The sequence below is a fragment of the Salmo trutta genome, chromosome 22 (genome assembly GCF_901001165.1).
Source record: "Salmo trutta chromosome 22, fSalTru1.1, whole genome shotgun sequence".
In the NCBI taxonomy this organism is placed as follows: Eukaryota; Metazoa; Chordata; class Actinopteri; order Salmoniformes; family Salmonidae; genus Salmo; species Salmo trutta.
Window position 1 is genome coordinate 44,055,255 of NC_042978.1, and position 12,748 is coordinate 44,068,002.

Consider the following 12,748-nt stretch of genomic DNA (forward strand, 5'->3'; position numbering starts at 1 on the left):
TTACATCTTTACTTAATTTATCTGACTACTACTTTATTATCTTAATATTTGAGTAAAAATCACAGATTTATCTACTGTATCTGTGTTGTGCTGATATAGAACGGGTATTTAAACACTTTGGACTTTATGATACTTTTACACAATGTTTTATGCATGTTTGAAGAAAGAAAAATATATTTTTGTAAAAAATAGTATTAAGCAGGTTGCTATAATGTGTAATTGATCAGGATGTCAGTACAGGATATCAAAAACATCTGGCAAATTGACGTTCAATAATGAGACAAGCCATTCCAACCGTCAACAAGGTCGTGTGCATCACTCTTAATGACAGAGGTTAATGCAGCTTCCTGTAATATTTACAGCTCTACATCCAGTTACTGCTAGAGAAATGAGAACTGTTCTCAACAATGACTGGTTACAGCTCTACATCCAGTTTCTGCTAGAGAAATGAGAACTGTTCTCAACAATGACTGGTTACATCTCTACCTCCAGTTACTGTTAGAGGAATGAGAACTGTTCTCAACAGTGACTGGTTAAATCTCTACCTCCAGTTACTGTTAGAGGAATGAGAACTGTTCTCAACAGTGACTGGTTAAATCTCTACCTCCAGTTACTGTTAGAGGAATGAGAACTGTTCTCAACAGTGACTGGTTAAATCTCTACCTCCAGTTACTGTTAGAGGAATGAGAACTGTTCTCAACAATGACTGGTTACATTTCTACCTCCAGTTACTGTTAGAGGAATGAGAACTGTTCTCAACAGTGACTGGTTAAATCTCTACCTCCAGTTACTGTTAGAGGAATGAGAACTGTTCTCAACAATGACTGGTTACAGCTCTACCTCCAGTTACTGTTAGAGGAATGAGAACTGTTCTCAACAATGACTGGTTACATTTCTACCTCCAGTTACTGTTAGAGGAATGAGAACTGTTCTCAACAGTGACTGGTTAAATCTCTACCTCCAGTTACTGTTAGAGGAATGAGAACTGTTCTCAACAATGACTGGTTAAATCTCTACCTCCAGTTACTGTTAGAGGAATGAGAACTGTTCTCAACAATGACTGGTTACAGCTCTACCTCCAGTTACTGTTAGAGGAATGAGAACTGTTAAAGGCCATTTCCCCCCTGTGAAGGTAAACATTTCACTTTAGCCAAAACTAAGCAAATCACTTTATCGCCAACAATATGTACCTTCAGACGTTACATCAGGTGTTCAAATGTTCTATTCAGCAATTTAGTGATTTTAGACGTGACTTGTGAAACTGCAGAGAGGATTAATAATGTGAATGTGATAGGAATACCCCAAAACAACAACACCATGAAGTATAGACACAGGCTACAGTTTGAGTGCAGTGACCCTAGTCACGTTCTGAAGGGGGTCGTAAAGCTTCAGCTTACGGGAAGAGATGGGCACTGGCTTGTTGGACAAACGTGTCAATGGATATAACCCCCGTCAATAGTTTGCTCAAATTATTTGTTCTGGGGCTTTGCATAAACTAAGGAACATTGATATCACAGGAGTTGTTTATCATGTCAGTCCGAACTTCAATAAAGTACCTCTGGTTTTGAATACTCAATTATTTTGTCTGTTATTAGGGGAACAGTGTTATACTAGACATGGTCAGAAACAACAACGGTGGGGAAAAGCATCTCATGGCAGGAAGTGGTCACAGCACAAGGCTCTTTCAGGTGACATCAGATGTTTTATTTACAGCAGTAGGCAGTCAAAGTAAATATTTACAGAATGGATTCAAGAATCGCTCCGGTATATTTTCTGTTTGGCATGTGCAAATTAGATCTAAATCACGTCTTTCTATAACCAGATGCTTCACACACACACACACACACACACACACACACACACACACACACACACACACACACACACACACACACACACACACACACACACACACACACACACACACACACACACACACACCTATCTAGACAGTTAAAACGCCACGTTACTCAGCCATTGTCAGGAAACTTCTAGTGTTTTTCTCCCACAGAGGTTTTTAGATCATTAACATGGGATAATAGTAATAGATCTACATGTTCTTTAATTCACCCTTATTCAATCCATTAACCTACAGGCTAAATGCTTCCACCGTGTGGCCACCAACCATCAGTGTACACACCTTGCATCATGTCTTCTTGATGAATCAAATGTTATCAAAGACAACTCATGGAGCTTTTTCTAGATAGAATCAAAACATTAACAACGGTTCATGAAGTTATAGACTGTATAACATCCTGCAATGTGATCTTTCTCCGTAGTGGTGAGTTGTGTCCCCGAGGCTACAGATGGACGGGTGGTTGTGAGCGGTCTGCCAGATGATGATGGTGTTATACAGTACGGTCATGAGCTCAGGTATAGCTGCCCCAACCCAGCACACCAACTGAAGGGAAACCCACAGGTAGTGTGTGCTGCGGGGGGGATGTGGAACAGCCATTTCCCCACCTGTGAAGGTAAACATTTAAGGTCAGCAAAAACAAAGCAAATCACTTTACGGACAACAACACATTACTTCAGGTGTGCAAATGTTCTACAGCTGCACCATTGAGAGCATCCTGACCGGATGCATCACCGCCTGGTATGGCAGCTGCTCGGCATCTGACCGTAAGGCACTACATAGGGTAGTGCGTACGGCCCAGTACATCAATGGGGCCAAACTTCCTGCCATCCAGGACATATATACTAGGCAGTGTCAGAGGAAGGCCCAAAAAATTGTCAAAGACTCCAGTCACCCAAGTCATATACTGTCCTCTCAAGCCGGCAAGCAGTACTGGATCGCCAAGTCTAGGTCCAAAAGGCTCCTTAACAGCTTCTACCCCTAAGCCTGCTGTACAATTAATAAAATGGCCACCCGGACTATTTACATTGACAGCCCCCCATCCCCCTACCCCTTTGTCTTTACACTGCTGCTACTTGCTGTTATTATCTATGCAGTCACTTTACCCCTGCCTACATGTACTAATGACCTCGACTAACCTGTACCACCGCACATTGACTTGCTACTGTAGCCCAGTGGGATGAGAAGGCTTGATGGTGTGTGGGATAATATTCCAGGGAACAATTAAAATAATAAATATTAGATTAGACTAGACTAGATTCGTTTAGATTAGAGTACATTGTATAAGAGTAGATTAGAGTAGACTAGATTCGATTAGAGTAGATTAGATTTTATTAAATTAAATTGGAATCAGAGGCACTTTATTTAATGTTGGACAATCATGAAGCTGAAAATAATTTAAGAAAACTATTGACAGGGGTTATTCATTGACATGTTTGTCCAACAAGCCAGTGGCCATCTCTTCCCGTGAGCTGAAGCCACTATTGGCAATGAGGCAAGTTCATGACCCCATGTATACACTGCTGAAAATCAACACTTCCTGGGCTAAGTCTACTATGAGCAGCACACTTAAAAGTGATATAGTCCACATGAGTGACATAGTGTTTAATTTGATCTTTCTGAGGATGCATGAATTGGATTTTCTGTGTTCATCAGCTGATCGTCCACAGTGCAGGGTTCTGAAACGAGAAGATGGTACATGAATCAGTGTGTGAAAATGTCCTGAAGATCAGGTGGCATTGCAGTTGGGCCCCGTTCCAATTTTCTCCCTCACTCCAATCCCTAGGCCCTTATTATCTCCCCTGGCTAGTCAGTGATCACAGGGGGGCTTTGAAAGGGAATTGATCCCAACAATCCACCATGATCTGTGAATGGGAGTGAGCATGGGCATAGCATAGGGATGTAAGCGAGTGATTGGATATGAATCAGGCAAATGTTGTTTCAGAGATATAATTAACTCAGGCATGCCATCTCTCCAATCCAGATCTCACTAGGACACGTCTTGTAGGATGAAAGGCTATTAAGGGTGTAGTAAGACTGGCATTCATAATGAACCGATTCTGTTTCTATAACGTTCTCTGGTACGGCCCATTGTGTCTCCGTTAATGAGATGTGGAGGTGGTCCACAGAAATCCTTGGGCTCTAGGAAGACATGGGTGAGGTCATAGAAGTACTAGTGATGAAATGTACCAAGCTGCTTTCATTCCCAGCAAGAATAGCAAACTGTCCAGAAAACTTTCCTACCCTTTCCAAAATGCTTTATTTTGCTTAATTTTGTGTGTGAGTTGGAAATAATTGTAAATCTACTTTAAACAATAAATAACTTGTTTGTGTTGCATTATTTTCCCAATGTGTTAGATCAATACAAATACAATTTACTGTCACAAATTGGAAAGGAGTGACTCCACTGTCCATTGGTTGAGCAGACAACCTCTGGTTCCCCATTCAGAACGTGTCTGGGTTGCTACATTCAAACTGTAGCCTGTGTCCATACTTCATGGTGCTGCTGTTTTGGAGAACTCCTAACACATTCACATTGTTAATCCTCTCTGCAGTTTCACAAGACTCTGAAGAGAGAAAAGACTCTGGGGAAAAAGAGAGAAAAAACACTAAATTGCGGAATAGATCAAATCAAATGTAATTTGTCACATGCGCCGAATAACACAGCTGTAGACCTTACTGTGAAATGCTTACTTACAAGCCCCTTAACCAACAATGCAGTTCAAGAAATAGAGTTAAGAAAATGTTTACTAAATGAACAAAATAAATAGTAACACAATAAAATAATACCGAGACACAGACGCCAAATCAACGTCTATTCCACGTTGGTTCAATTTAATTTCAATGACATGGAAACAACGTTGATTCAACCAGTGTGTGCCCAGTGGGAAGTTAGTGGTGCTGGGAATGACATGATCAAAGTTCACTATAAAGATACATAACGTATATTTTTTACAATATCAAAGCAGCCAGACAATATCTAGTAAAATGTCTTTGTGGTCCTTGCCAAGTATTTCAACTGCATCATCGTTGCTGAGTGTCATAGATGTGTTCTTTGCATTCTACACATTGAGGCAGGAACATTGACCTTCAATTCTCATATGCAAGAAAAAGTTAAATGTAACATTGTGTGTTTTGTTGAGTTGGTAGGTTAATGTGGGGTAAACCCTGGCATGCTCTCAAGGTGTAGAAGTCAATGAAACATTAACTTTAAATCGATTTTGGCCCTCCCCTTTTGCCCCTGGAAAATACAGCTTGACGGGAAAAGGTTGTCTTGCTGGAACAAACATTAGCTATGTCAATAGACAGTAAACAGACAGGTTTATGTCAGTACAGATTTGTTCAGCATATTTGGTGATTCATCAATGACCTTACAAATGGAGCTTATCATCATTACAATCAACATTCAAAGTATTTGCTACCTTTCTAAATGTCTTTCTATCTCTAAACCTATGCTCTTCAGATTAGATATGTCTCTATATGGCTGACCAAATGATTTGCACTTTTAAATTTGTTTTGATTTGCTCAATTAATTAATAGACTGAACCAATGCAGTTCCTACATTGAGCATTTTCCTCAGTGTTTCCCCTCCCCGCAATGTAGGTTTGATTGAATTCTAGTATTTTGGGTCAGTCCCCCTGGACAGAGGTTCTCTTCAGTGCTCCCTGGGGGCTGGAACTCTGTAGACAAACATTAACTTTGGGATAGACACTATTTATGTTCTACTCCTTCCATTTTTACTGCATCTACCATTTGATCAACATGAAATCATCTCTGACTCTGCTGTGTCTGGTGGTATGGGTGAACGTGGATGCTTCATCAGCTCAGACTGGTAAGGATGTTTTCCTTCACTTTCTCACATGCTTCTAGTTCCCACAATGTGTTAGTATCCACCAATTGCTCTGTAAGACTGACTAGACAAAGTGAGTAAACGTAATTGATGTACTCACATTTCTTATTATAGCTAATAATTTAGCTCATTGTCAATATATAAGTAAGTGAAATAACAATTAACCAGCAGAAAATCTTGCAGACATAAGCGTGATTTCTTATTCAGGGGGAAATGTCTTGTCCGGGGGGTGGGCTGTGTCAGTCTGCTAATACAGGTGGCAATGTCCAGGATCAGGAATAGTAAAGGCCCAACACACTACTTTTGTGTAGAAAAAAATATACTGCATGTTTTTACATTTTTCAGGGGGTGCTGATACTTCCCATGGCTAATTTTGCAGAATGTGCCTTTAAAAGGTTTAAATCCTAGTCTCCAACTCATGTGTAACCCCAATTCCTCTCTAACTTATTCCACTGCAGATGAATCTCATCATTTCTAATAATATTCATCATGATTTAATGTTGTATTGATACAGATCTGAAAATGTCATAGAACTGAAACATATTTGTGCTAAACTACTGTAATCGAGCTGTGGGATGATCCATGCTTGGGACTAGAAGGTTCTATCGGCTAAAAGAAGATTCAGAGATAATTGGCTTTAAAACTCCAAACCCTCATTGGTTTGAATGATGTCAGCAAATTTGATCTTGTATTTTTATTTTTTTTACTTAACAGCATGAATTAGGGTATTTAGAGTACTATATAGGTAGAGAACATTGAACAGAACAAGGCTGTGTCAATAACAACATAGAACCTTGTAGTCCCAAGCTCTCTATTTGTCTAAAGGTTTTTCCTCTGCTCCTCTGTCAGTGTGCAGGGGACCTCTTCCAAATGTGCCCAATGCCAGGGTCACTGAGGAAAGCGTCAAAGAAGAGTACAAAGAGGACGACATTGTCCTCTTTTCCTGCAACTTTGGCTTTGTGCCAGCAGGCAGAATAAGTTATCAGTGTAAGAAGAATAAGTGGGTGGTGCTCCGTCAGGGGAAATGCAAGCGTGAGTATTTATTTAAATGTTATAGATTCAAAATTGTCATTATACATATTACATTTGAGTCATTTAGCAGATGTTCGTATCCAGAGCGACTTATTGTTCGTGCATTTATCTTAAAGGGATAGTTTGGGATTTTGTCAATGAGGGGAAGTAGATAATGGGCCTCACTGCCAAAATCCCTATCCCTTTAAGACAGCTAAGTGAGACAACCACATTATCAGTGGTAGTAAGTACATTTTACATCAACAAAATAGCTATAGTAGCAGTTATGATTAGCATAACCTCATAATAGCTTAGTTAAACACTCTAAAATATCTGTTGACACATCATTTTCTAAAATACTGTATCATGATCTTGTTTTCCTGCTGTTTCCTGACATCTAGCTAAACCATGTGAGCTCCCTGATGAAACTGCCAATGGCCACTACAACATCCACGCTGGGGATGACTTTGTCTTTGGGGCAGCTATCAAATACACTTGCAATGATGGGCAAGTACATTTTTTTTAAAGATTGCATTTCATTATTATTTAAGATAAATGTTTTTGTTAATAGCTCCCATGCCAATAGCCCTCTGTCCTTCCAATCCAGCCTGTCTAGTATGGGGCTGAATCCAGCCTGTCTAGTATGGGGCTGAATCCAGCCTGTCTAGTATGGGGCTGAATCCAGCCTGTCTAGTATGGGGCTGAATCCAGCCTGTCTAGTATGGGGCTGAATCCAGCCTGTCTAGTATGGGGCTGAATCCAGCCTGTCTAGTATGGGGCTGAATCCAGCCTGTCTATAATGGGGCTGAATCCAGCCTGTCTAGTATGGGGCTGAATCCAGCCTGTCTAGTATGGGGCTGAATCCAGCCTGTCTAGTATGGGGCTGAATCCAGCCTGTCTAGTATGGAGCTGAATCCAGCCTGTCTAGTATGGGGCTGAATCCAGCCTGTCTAGTATGGGGCTGAATCCAGCCTGTCTAGTATGGGGCTGAATCCAGCCTGTCTAGTATGGGGCTGAATCCAGCCTGTATAGTATGGGGCTGAATCCAGCCTGTCTAGTATGGGGCTAAATCCAAAACGTCTAGTATGGGGCTGAATCCAAAACGTCTAGTATGGGGCTGAATCCAGCCTGTCTAGTATGGGGCTGAATCCAGCCTGTCTAGTATGGGGCTGAATCCAGCCAGTCTAGTATGGGGCTGAATCCAGCCAGTCTAGTATGGGGCTGAATCCAGCCTGTCTAGTATGGGGCTGAATCCAGCCTGTCTAGTATGGGGCTGAATCCAGCCTGTCTAGTATGGGGCTGAATCCAGCCTGTCTAGTATGGGTCTGAATCCAGCCTGTCTAGCATGGGGCTGAATCCAGCCTGTCTAGTATGGGGCTGAATCCAGCCTGTCTAGTATGGGGCTGAATCCAGCCTGTCTAGTATGGGGCTGAATCCAGCCTGTCTAGTATGGGGCTGAATCCAGCTTGTGTAGTAAAGGGCTGAATCCAGCCTGTCTAGTATGGGCCTGAATCCATCCTGTCTAGTATGGGGCTGAATCCATCCTGTCTAGCATGGGCTGAAACCAGCCTGTCTTAAATTGGCTGAATCCAGCCTGCCTAGTATGGGGCCGAATCCAGCCTGCCTAGTATGGGGCTGAATAGAGACTGCCTAGTATGGGCTGAATCCAGCCTGTATAGTACGAGGATGAATCCAACCCGTCTCGTATGGGACTGAATTCAGCCTGTCTATAATGGGGCTGATTTCAGCCTGTCTAGTATGTGACTGAATCCAGCCTGTCTAGTATGTGGCTGAATCCAGCCTGTCTAGTATGGGGCTGAATCCAGCCTGTCTAGTATGGGGCTGAATCCAGCCTGTGTAGTATGGGGCTGAATCCAGCCTGTGCAGTATGGGGCTGAATCCAGCCTGTGTAGTATGGGGCTGAATCCAGCCTGTCTAGTATGGGTCTGAATCCAGCCTGTCTAGTATGGGACTGAATCCAGCCTGTCTAGTATGGGGCTGAATCCAGCCTGAATAGTATGGGGCTGAATCCAGCCTGAATAGTATGGGGCTGAATCCAGCCTGTCTAGTATGGGGCTGAATCCAGCCTGAATAGTATGGGGCTGAATCCAGCCTGAATAGTATGGGGCTGAATCCAGCCTGAATAGTATGGGGCTGAATCCAGCCTGAATAGTATGGGGCTGAATCCAGCCTGTCTAGTATGGGGCTGAATCCAGCCTGAATAGTATGGGGCTGAATCCAGCCTGTCTAGTATGGGGCTGAATGCAGCCTGCCTAGTATGGGACTGAATGCAGCCTGCCTAGTATGGGACTGAATGCAGCCTGCCTAGTATGGGACTGAATCCAGCCTGTCTAGCACGGGGCTGAATCCACCCTACCTAGTATGGGCTGAATCCAGCCTTCCAATGTTGGGCTGAATCCAGCAAGTCTAGTATGGAGCTGAATCTAGCCTGCCTAGTATGGAGCTGAGTCTAGCATGTCTAGTATGGGGCTGAATCCAGCCTGTCTAGTATGGGGCTGAATCTAGACGGCCTAGTATGGGCTCAATCCAGCCTGTCTAGTATGGGGCTGAATCCAACCTGTCTACTACGGGGCTGAATCCAGCCTGTCTAGAATGGGCTGAATCCAGCCTGCCTAGTATGGGGCTGAATCCAGCCTGTCTAGCATGGGGCTTAATCCAGCCTGCCTAGTACGGGCTGAATCCAGCCTGTCTAGTATGGGTCTGATTCCAACCCTTCTAGTATGGGTCTGAATCCAGCCTGAATTGTATGGGTCTGAATCCAGCCTGTCTAGTATGGGGCTGAATCCAGCCTGTCTAGTATGGGGCTGAATCCAGCCTGTCTAGTATGGGGCTGAATCCAGCCTGTCTAGTATGGGGCTGAATCCAGCCTGTCTAGCATGGGGCTGAATCCACCCTACCTAGTATGGGCTGAATCCAGCCTTCCAATGTTGGGCTGAATCCAGCAAGTCTAGAATGGAGCTGAATCTAGCCTGCCTAGCATGGAGCTGAGTCTAGCCTGTCTAGTATGGAGCTGAGTCTAGCCTGTCTAGTATAGGGCAGATTCCAGCCTGTCTAATATGAACTGAATCCAGCCTGTCTAATATGAACTGAATCCAGCCTGCCTAGTATGGGGCTGAATCCAGCCTGCCTATTATGGGGCTGAATCCAGCCTGCCTAGTATGGGGCTGAATCCAGCCTGCCTAGTATGGGGCTGAATCCAGCCTGCCTTGTATGGGGCTGAATCCAGCCTGTCTAGTATGGGGCTGAATCCAGCCTGTCTAGTATGGGGCTGAATCCAGCCTGTCTAGTATGGGGCTGAATCCAGCCGGCCTAGTATGGGGCTGAATCCAGCCTGTCTAGTATGGGGCTGAATCCAGCCTGTCTAGTATGGGGCTGAATCTAGCCTGTGTAGTATGGGGCTGAATCCAGCCTGTCTAGTATGGGGTTGAATCCAGCCTGTCTAGTATGGGGCTGAATCCAGCCTGTCTAGTATGGGGCTGAATCCAGCCTGTCTAGTATGGGTTTGAATCCAGCCTGTCTAGTATGGGGCTGAATCCAGCCTGTCTAGTATGGGGCTGAATCCAGCCTGTCTAGTATGGGGCTGAATCCAGCCTGTCTAGTATGGGGCTGAATCCAGCCTGTCTAGTATGGGTTTGAATCCAGCCTGTCTAGTATGGGTTTGAATCCAGCCTGTCTAGTATGGGGCTGAATCCAGCCTGTCTAGTATGGGGCTGAATCCATCCTGTCTAATCTGGGTCTGGATCCCGCCTGTCTAGTATGGGGCTGAATCCAGCCTGTTTAGTAGGTAGCTGAATCCAGCCTGTCTAGTATTGGGTTGAATCCAGCCTGTCTGGTATGGGCTGAATTTAGAACACGGCTAATGAAGTCACAGACCTAATCACTTTATTAATGTTTGTAGTTATCAGATGGTGAGCAAAATGGACATCAGAACCTGTATGGTGTCAGGATGGAGCAACCACCTGCCCATCTGTGAAGGTAACCATGATTCATTGAATATTTAAAACTGGGTAGTTTGGCTCCTGGATGCTGATTGGCTTAAAGCCGTGGTATATCATACCGTTTACCATGGGTATGACCCCCTCAAAAAACGTCTTCATGTTCGAACGTTGTAACCAGTTTATAATAGCAAAAATGCACCTCGGGGGTTTTTGGTATATGACCAATATGCCACAGCTAATAGCTGTATCCAGGCACGCCGTGTTACATTGTTTTTTAAGAACAGCCCTTAGCCGTGGTATATTGGTAATATACATTGGCCATTTTTCTCAGGACTTATGTCTTAAATATAGTATGTATAGCATAACACCTTACTTTATACAATGCACATTACACTAACTCGGTGGGTTCATGAAGTTATAGACTGTACAATACCCTGCAATGTGATCTTTCTCCGTAGTGGTGAGTTGTGTCCCCGAGGCTACAGATGGACGGGTGGTTGTGAGCGGTCTGCCAGATGATGATGGTGTTATACAGTACGGTCATGAGCTCAGGTTCAGCTGCCCCAACCCAGCACACCAACTGAAGGGAAACCCACAGGTAGTGTGTGCCGCAGGGGGTATGTGGAACAGCCGTTTCCCCACCTGTGAAGGTAAACATTTCATCGACAACAATATGTACCTTCAGACGTTACATCAGGTGTGTGTTCTATTCAGCAATTTAGGGATTTTTCAATTTTTTCCCCCTCCATAATAGATGTGACTTGTGAAGCTGCAGAGAAGATTAAGAATGTGAACGTGATAGGAATTCCCCAAAACAACACCATGAAGTATGGACACAGGCTACAGTTTGAGTGCAGCAACTCTAAACACGTGCTGAAGGGGGAATCAGAGGTCACCTGTTCAACCAATGGACAGTGGAGTCACTCCTTTCCAGTTTGTGACGGTAAATTGTATTTTAATTGATTTGACACATTTGGAAATGGAACAATCAAGTTTTGTTTAAAGTTGATTTACAATTATCTCTAACTCACAAAAGTTTTCTGGACTACTATTCTTGCTTGGGGAAAAAAGCAGCTTGATACATTTTATCACTGGTATTTCTGTCACCCATGTCTTCCTAGAGCCCAAGGATTTCTGTGGACCACCTCCACATCTCATGAACGGAGACACGATGGGCGGTACCAGAGAACGCTACAGAAACGGAGAATCAGTTCATTATGAATGCCAGAAATACTACATCCTTGATCCCCCTTCAGCGTACAAGACGTGTCGTGACGGGATCTGGACAAGACTGATAACCTGCCTGAGTAAGTAGCCGTCTAAAATAACACTGGCCCAATTCCTAACCAATCGCTTGCTAACTCCCCTTTAACGATCGGAAAGGATGAATTCCAGGAATGGAATTCAAGATCAACTGATTCACTATTTTAAAATGCATCTAGAGTTGAAAGGTAACTGTTGAACCATGCTCCTGAGGCATTGACAAGTGACATTCCTCAAGGATCTATGGGCATAGTGATATCGTTCATTAAAATGAAAAACTAAATATCTTTGGCCCTTGAAGGACACATTCACACGCTGATTCCTGTACCATCTTCCCGTTTCAGAACCCTGCACTGTGGATGAACAGCTGATGAACACACATAACATCCAATTTAAATATCCTCCGGAACATCAAAATAAACTCTATGCCGAACATAACGATCACATCACTTTTAAGTGTACTGGTCAACATAGACTGAGCCCAGCTAACGTTGATTTTCGTCAGCAGTGTATAAATGGGTTCATGAACTTGCCTCATTGCCAATAGTTGCTTCAGCTTACGGGAAGAGATGGGCAAAGACTTGTTGGACAAACATGTCAATGAATAACCTGTCAATAGTCTGCTCAAATTATTTGTTCTGGGGCTTTGCATAAACTAAGGAACATTGATATCACAGGAGGTGTTTTTCATGTCAGTCCGAACTTCAATAAAGTACCTCTGGTTTTGAATACTCAATTATTTTGTCTGTTATTAGGGGAACAGTGTTATACTAGACATGGTCAGAAACAACAACGGTGGGGAAAAGCATC

General features: G+C 43.4%; 1 protein-coding gene across 1 annotated transcript; it reads left to right on the top strand.

The window, feature by feature from the left end:
* Positions 1 to 5,517: 5,517 nt before the first annotated feature.
* Positions 5,518 to 12,674, top strand: LOC115158773 (complement factor H). The gene is made up of 8 exons (XM_029708078.1): positions 5,518 to 5,687; positions 6,555 to 6,737; positions 7,118 to 7,223; positions 10,636 to 10,712; positions 11,134 to 11,325; positions 11,430 to 11,618; positions 11,797 to 11,982; positions 12,283 to 12,674. The coding sequence occupies exons 1-8, from the start codon at positions 5,573 to 5,575 to the stop codon at positions 12,483 to 12,485; spliced, it is 1,251 nt and encodes a 416-aa protein (XP_029563938.1). The 5' UTR covers positions 5,518 to 5,572; the 3' UTR covers positions 12,486 to 12,674.
* The last annotated feature ends 74 nt before the right edge of the window (positions 12,675 to 12,748 follow it).

Excerpts from the sequence above, each read along its gene's own strand:
- LOC115158773 (XM_029708078.1), top strand. The coding sequence starts at position 5,573 with ATGTTCTACTCCTTCCATTTTTACTGCATCTACCATTTGATCAACATG. Across the intron at positions 5,688-6,554 it reads TGCTTCATCAGCTCAGACTG|TGTGCAGGGGACCTCTTCCA; the intron begins GTAAGGATGTTT and ends CTCCTCTGTCAG. Across the intron at positions 6,738-7,117 it reads CCGTCAGGGGAAATGCAAGC|CTAAACCATGTGAGCTCCCT; the intron begins GTGAGTATTTAT and ends CCTGACATCTAG.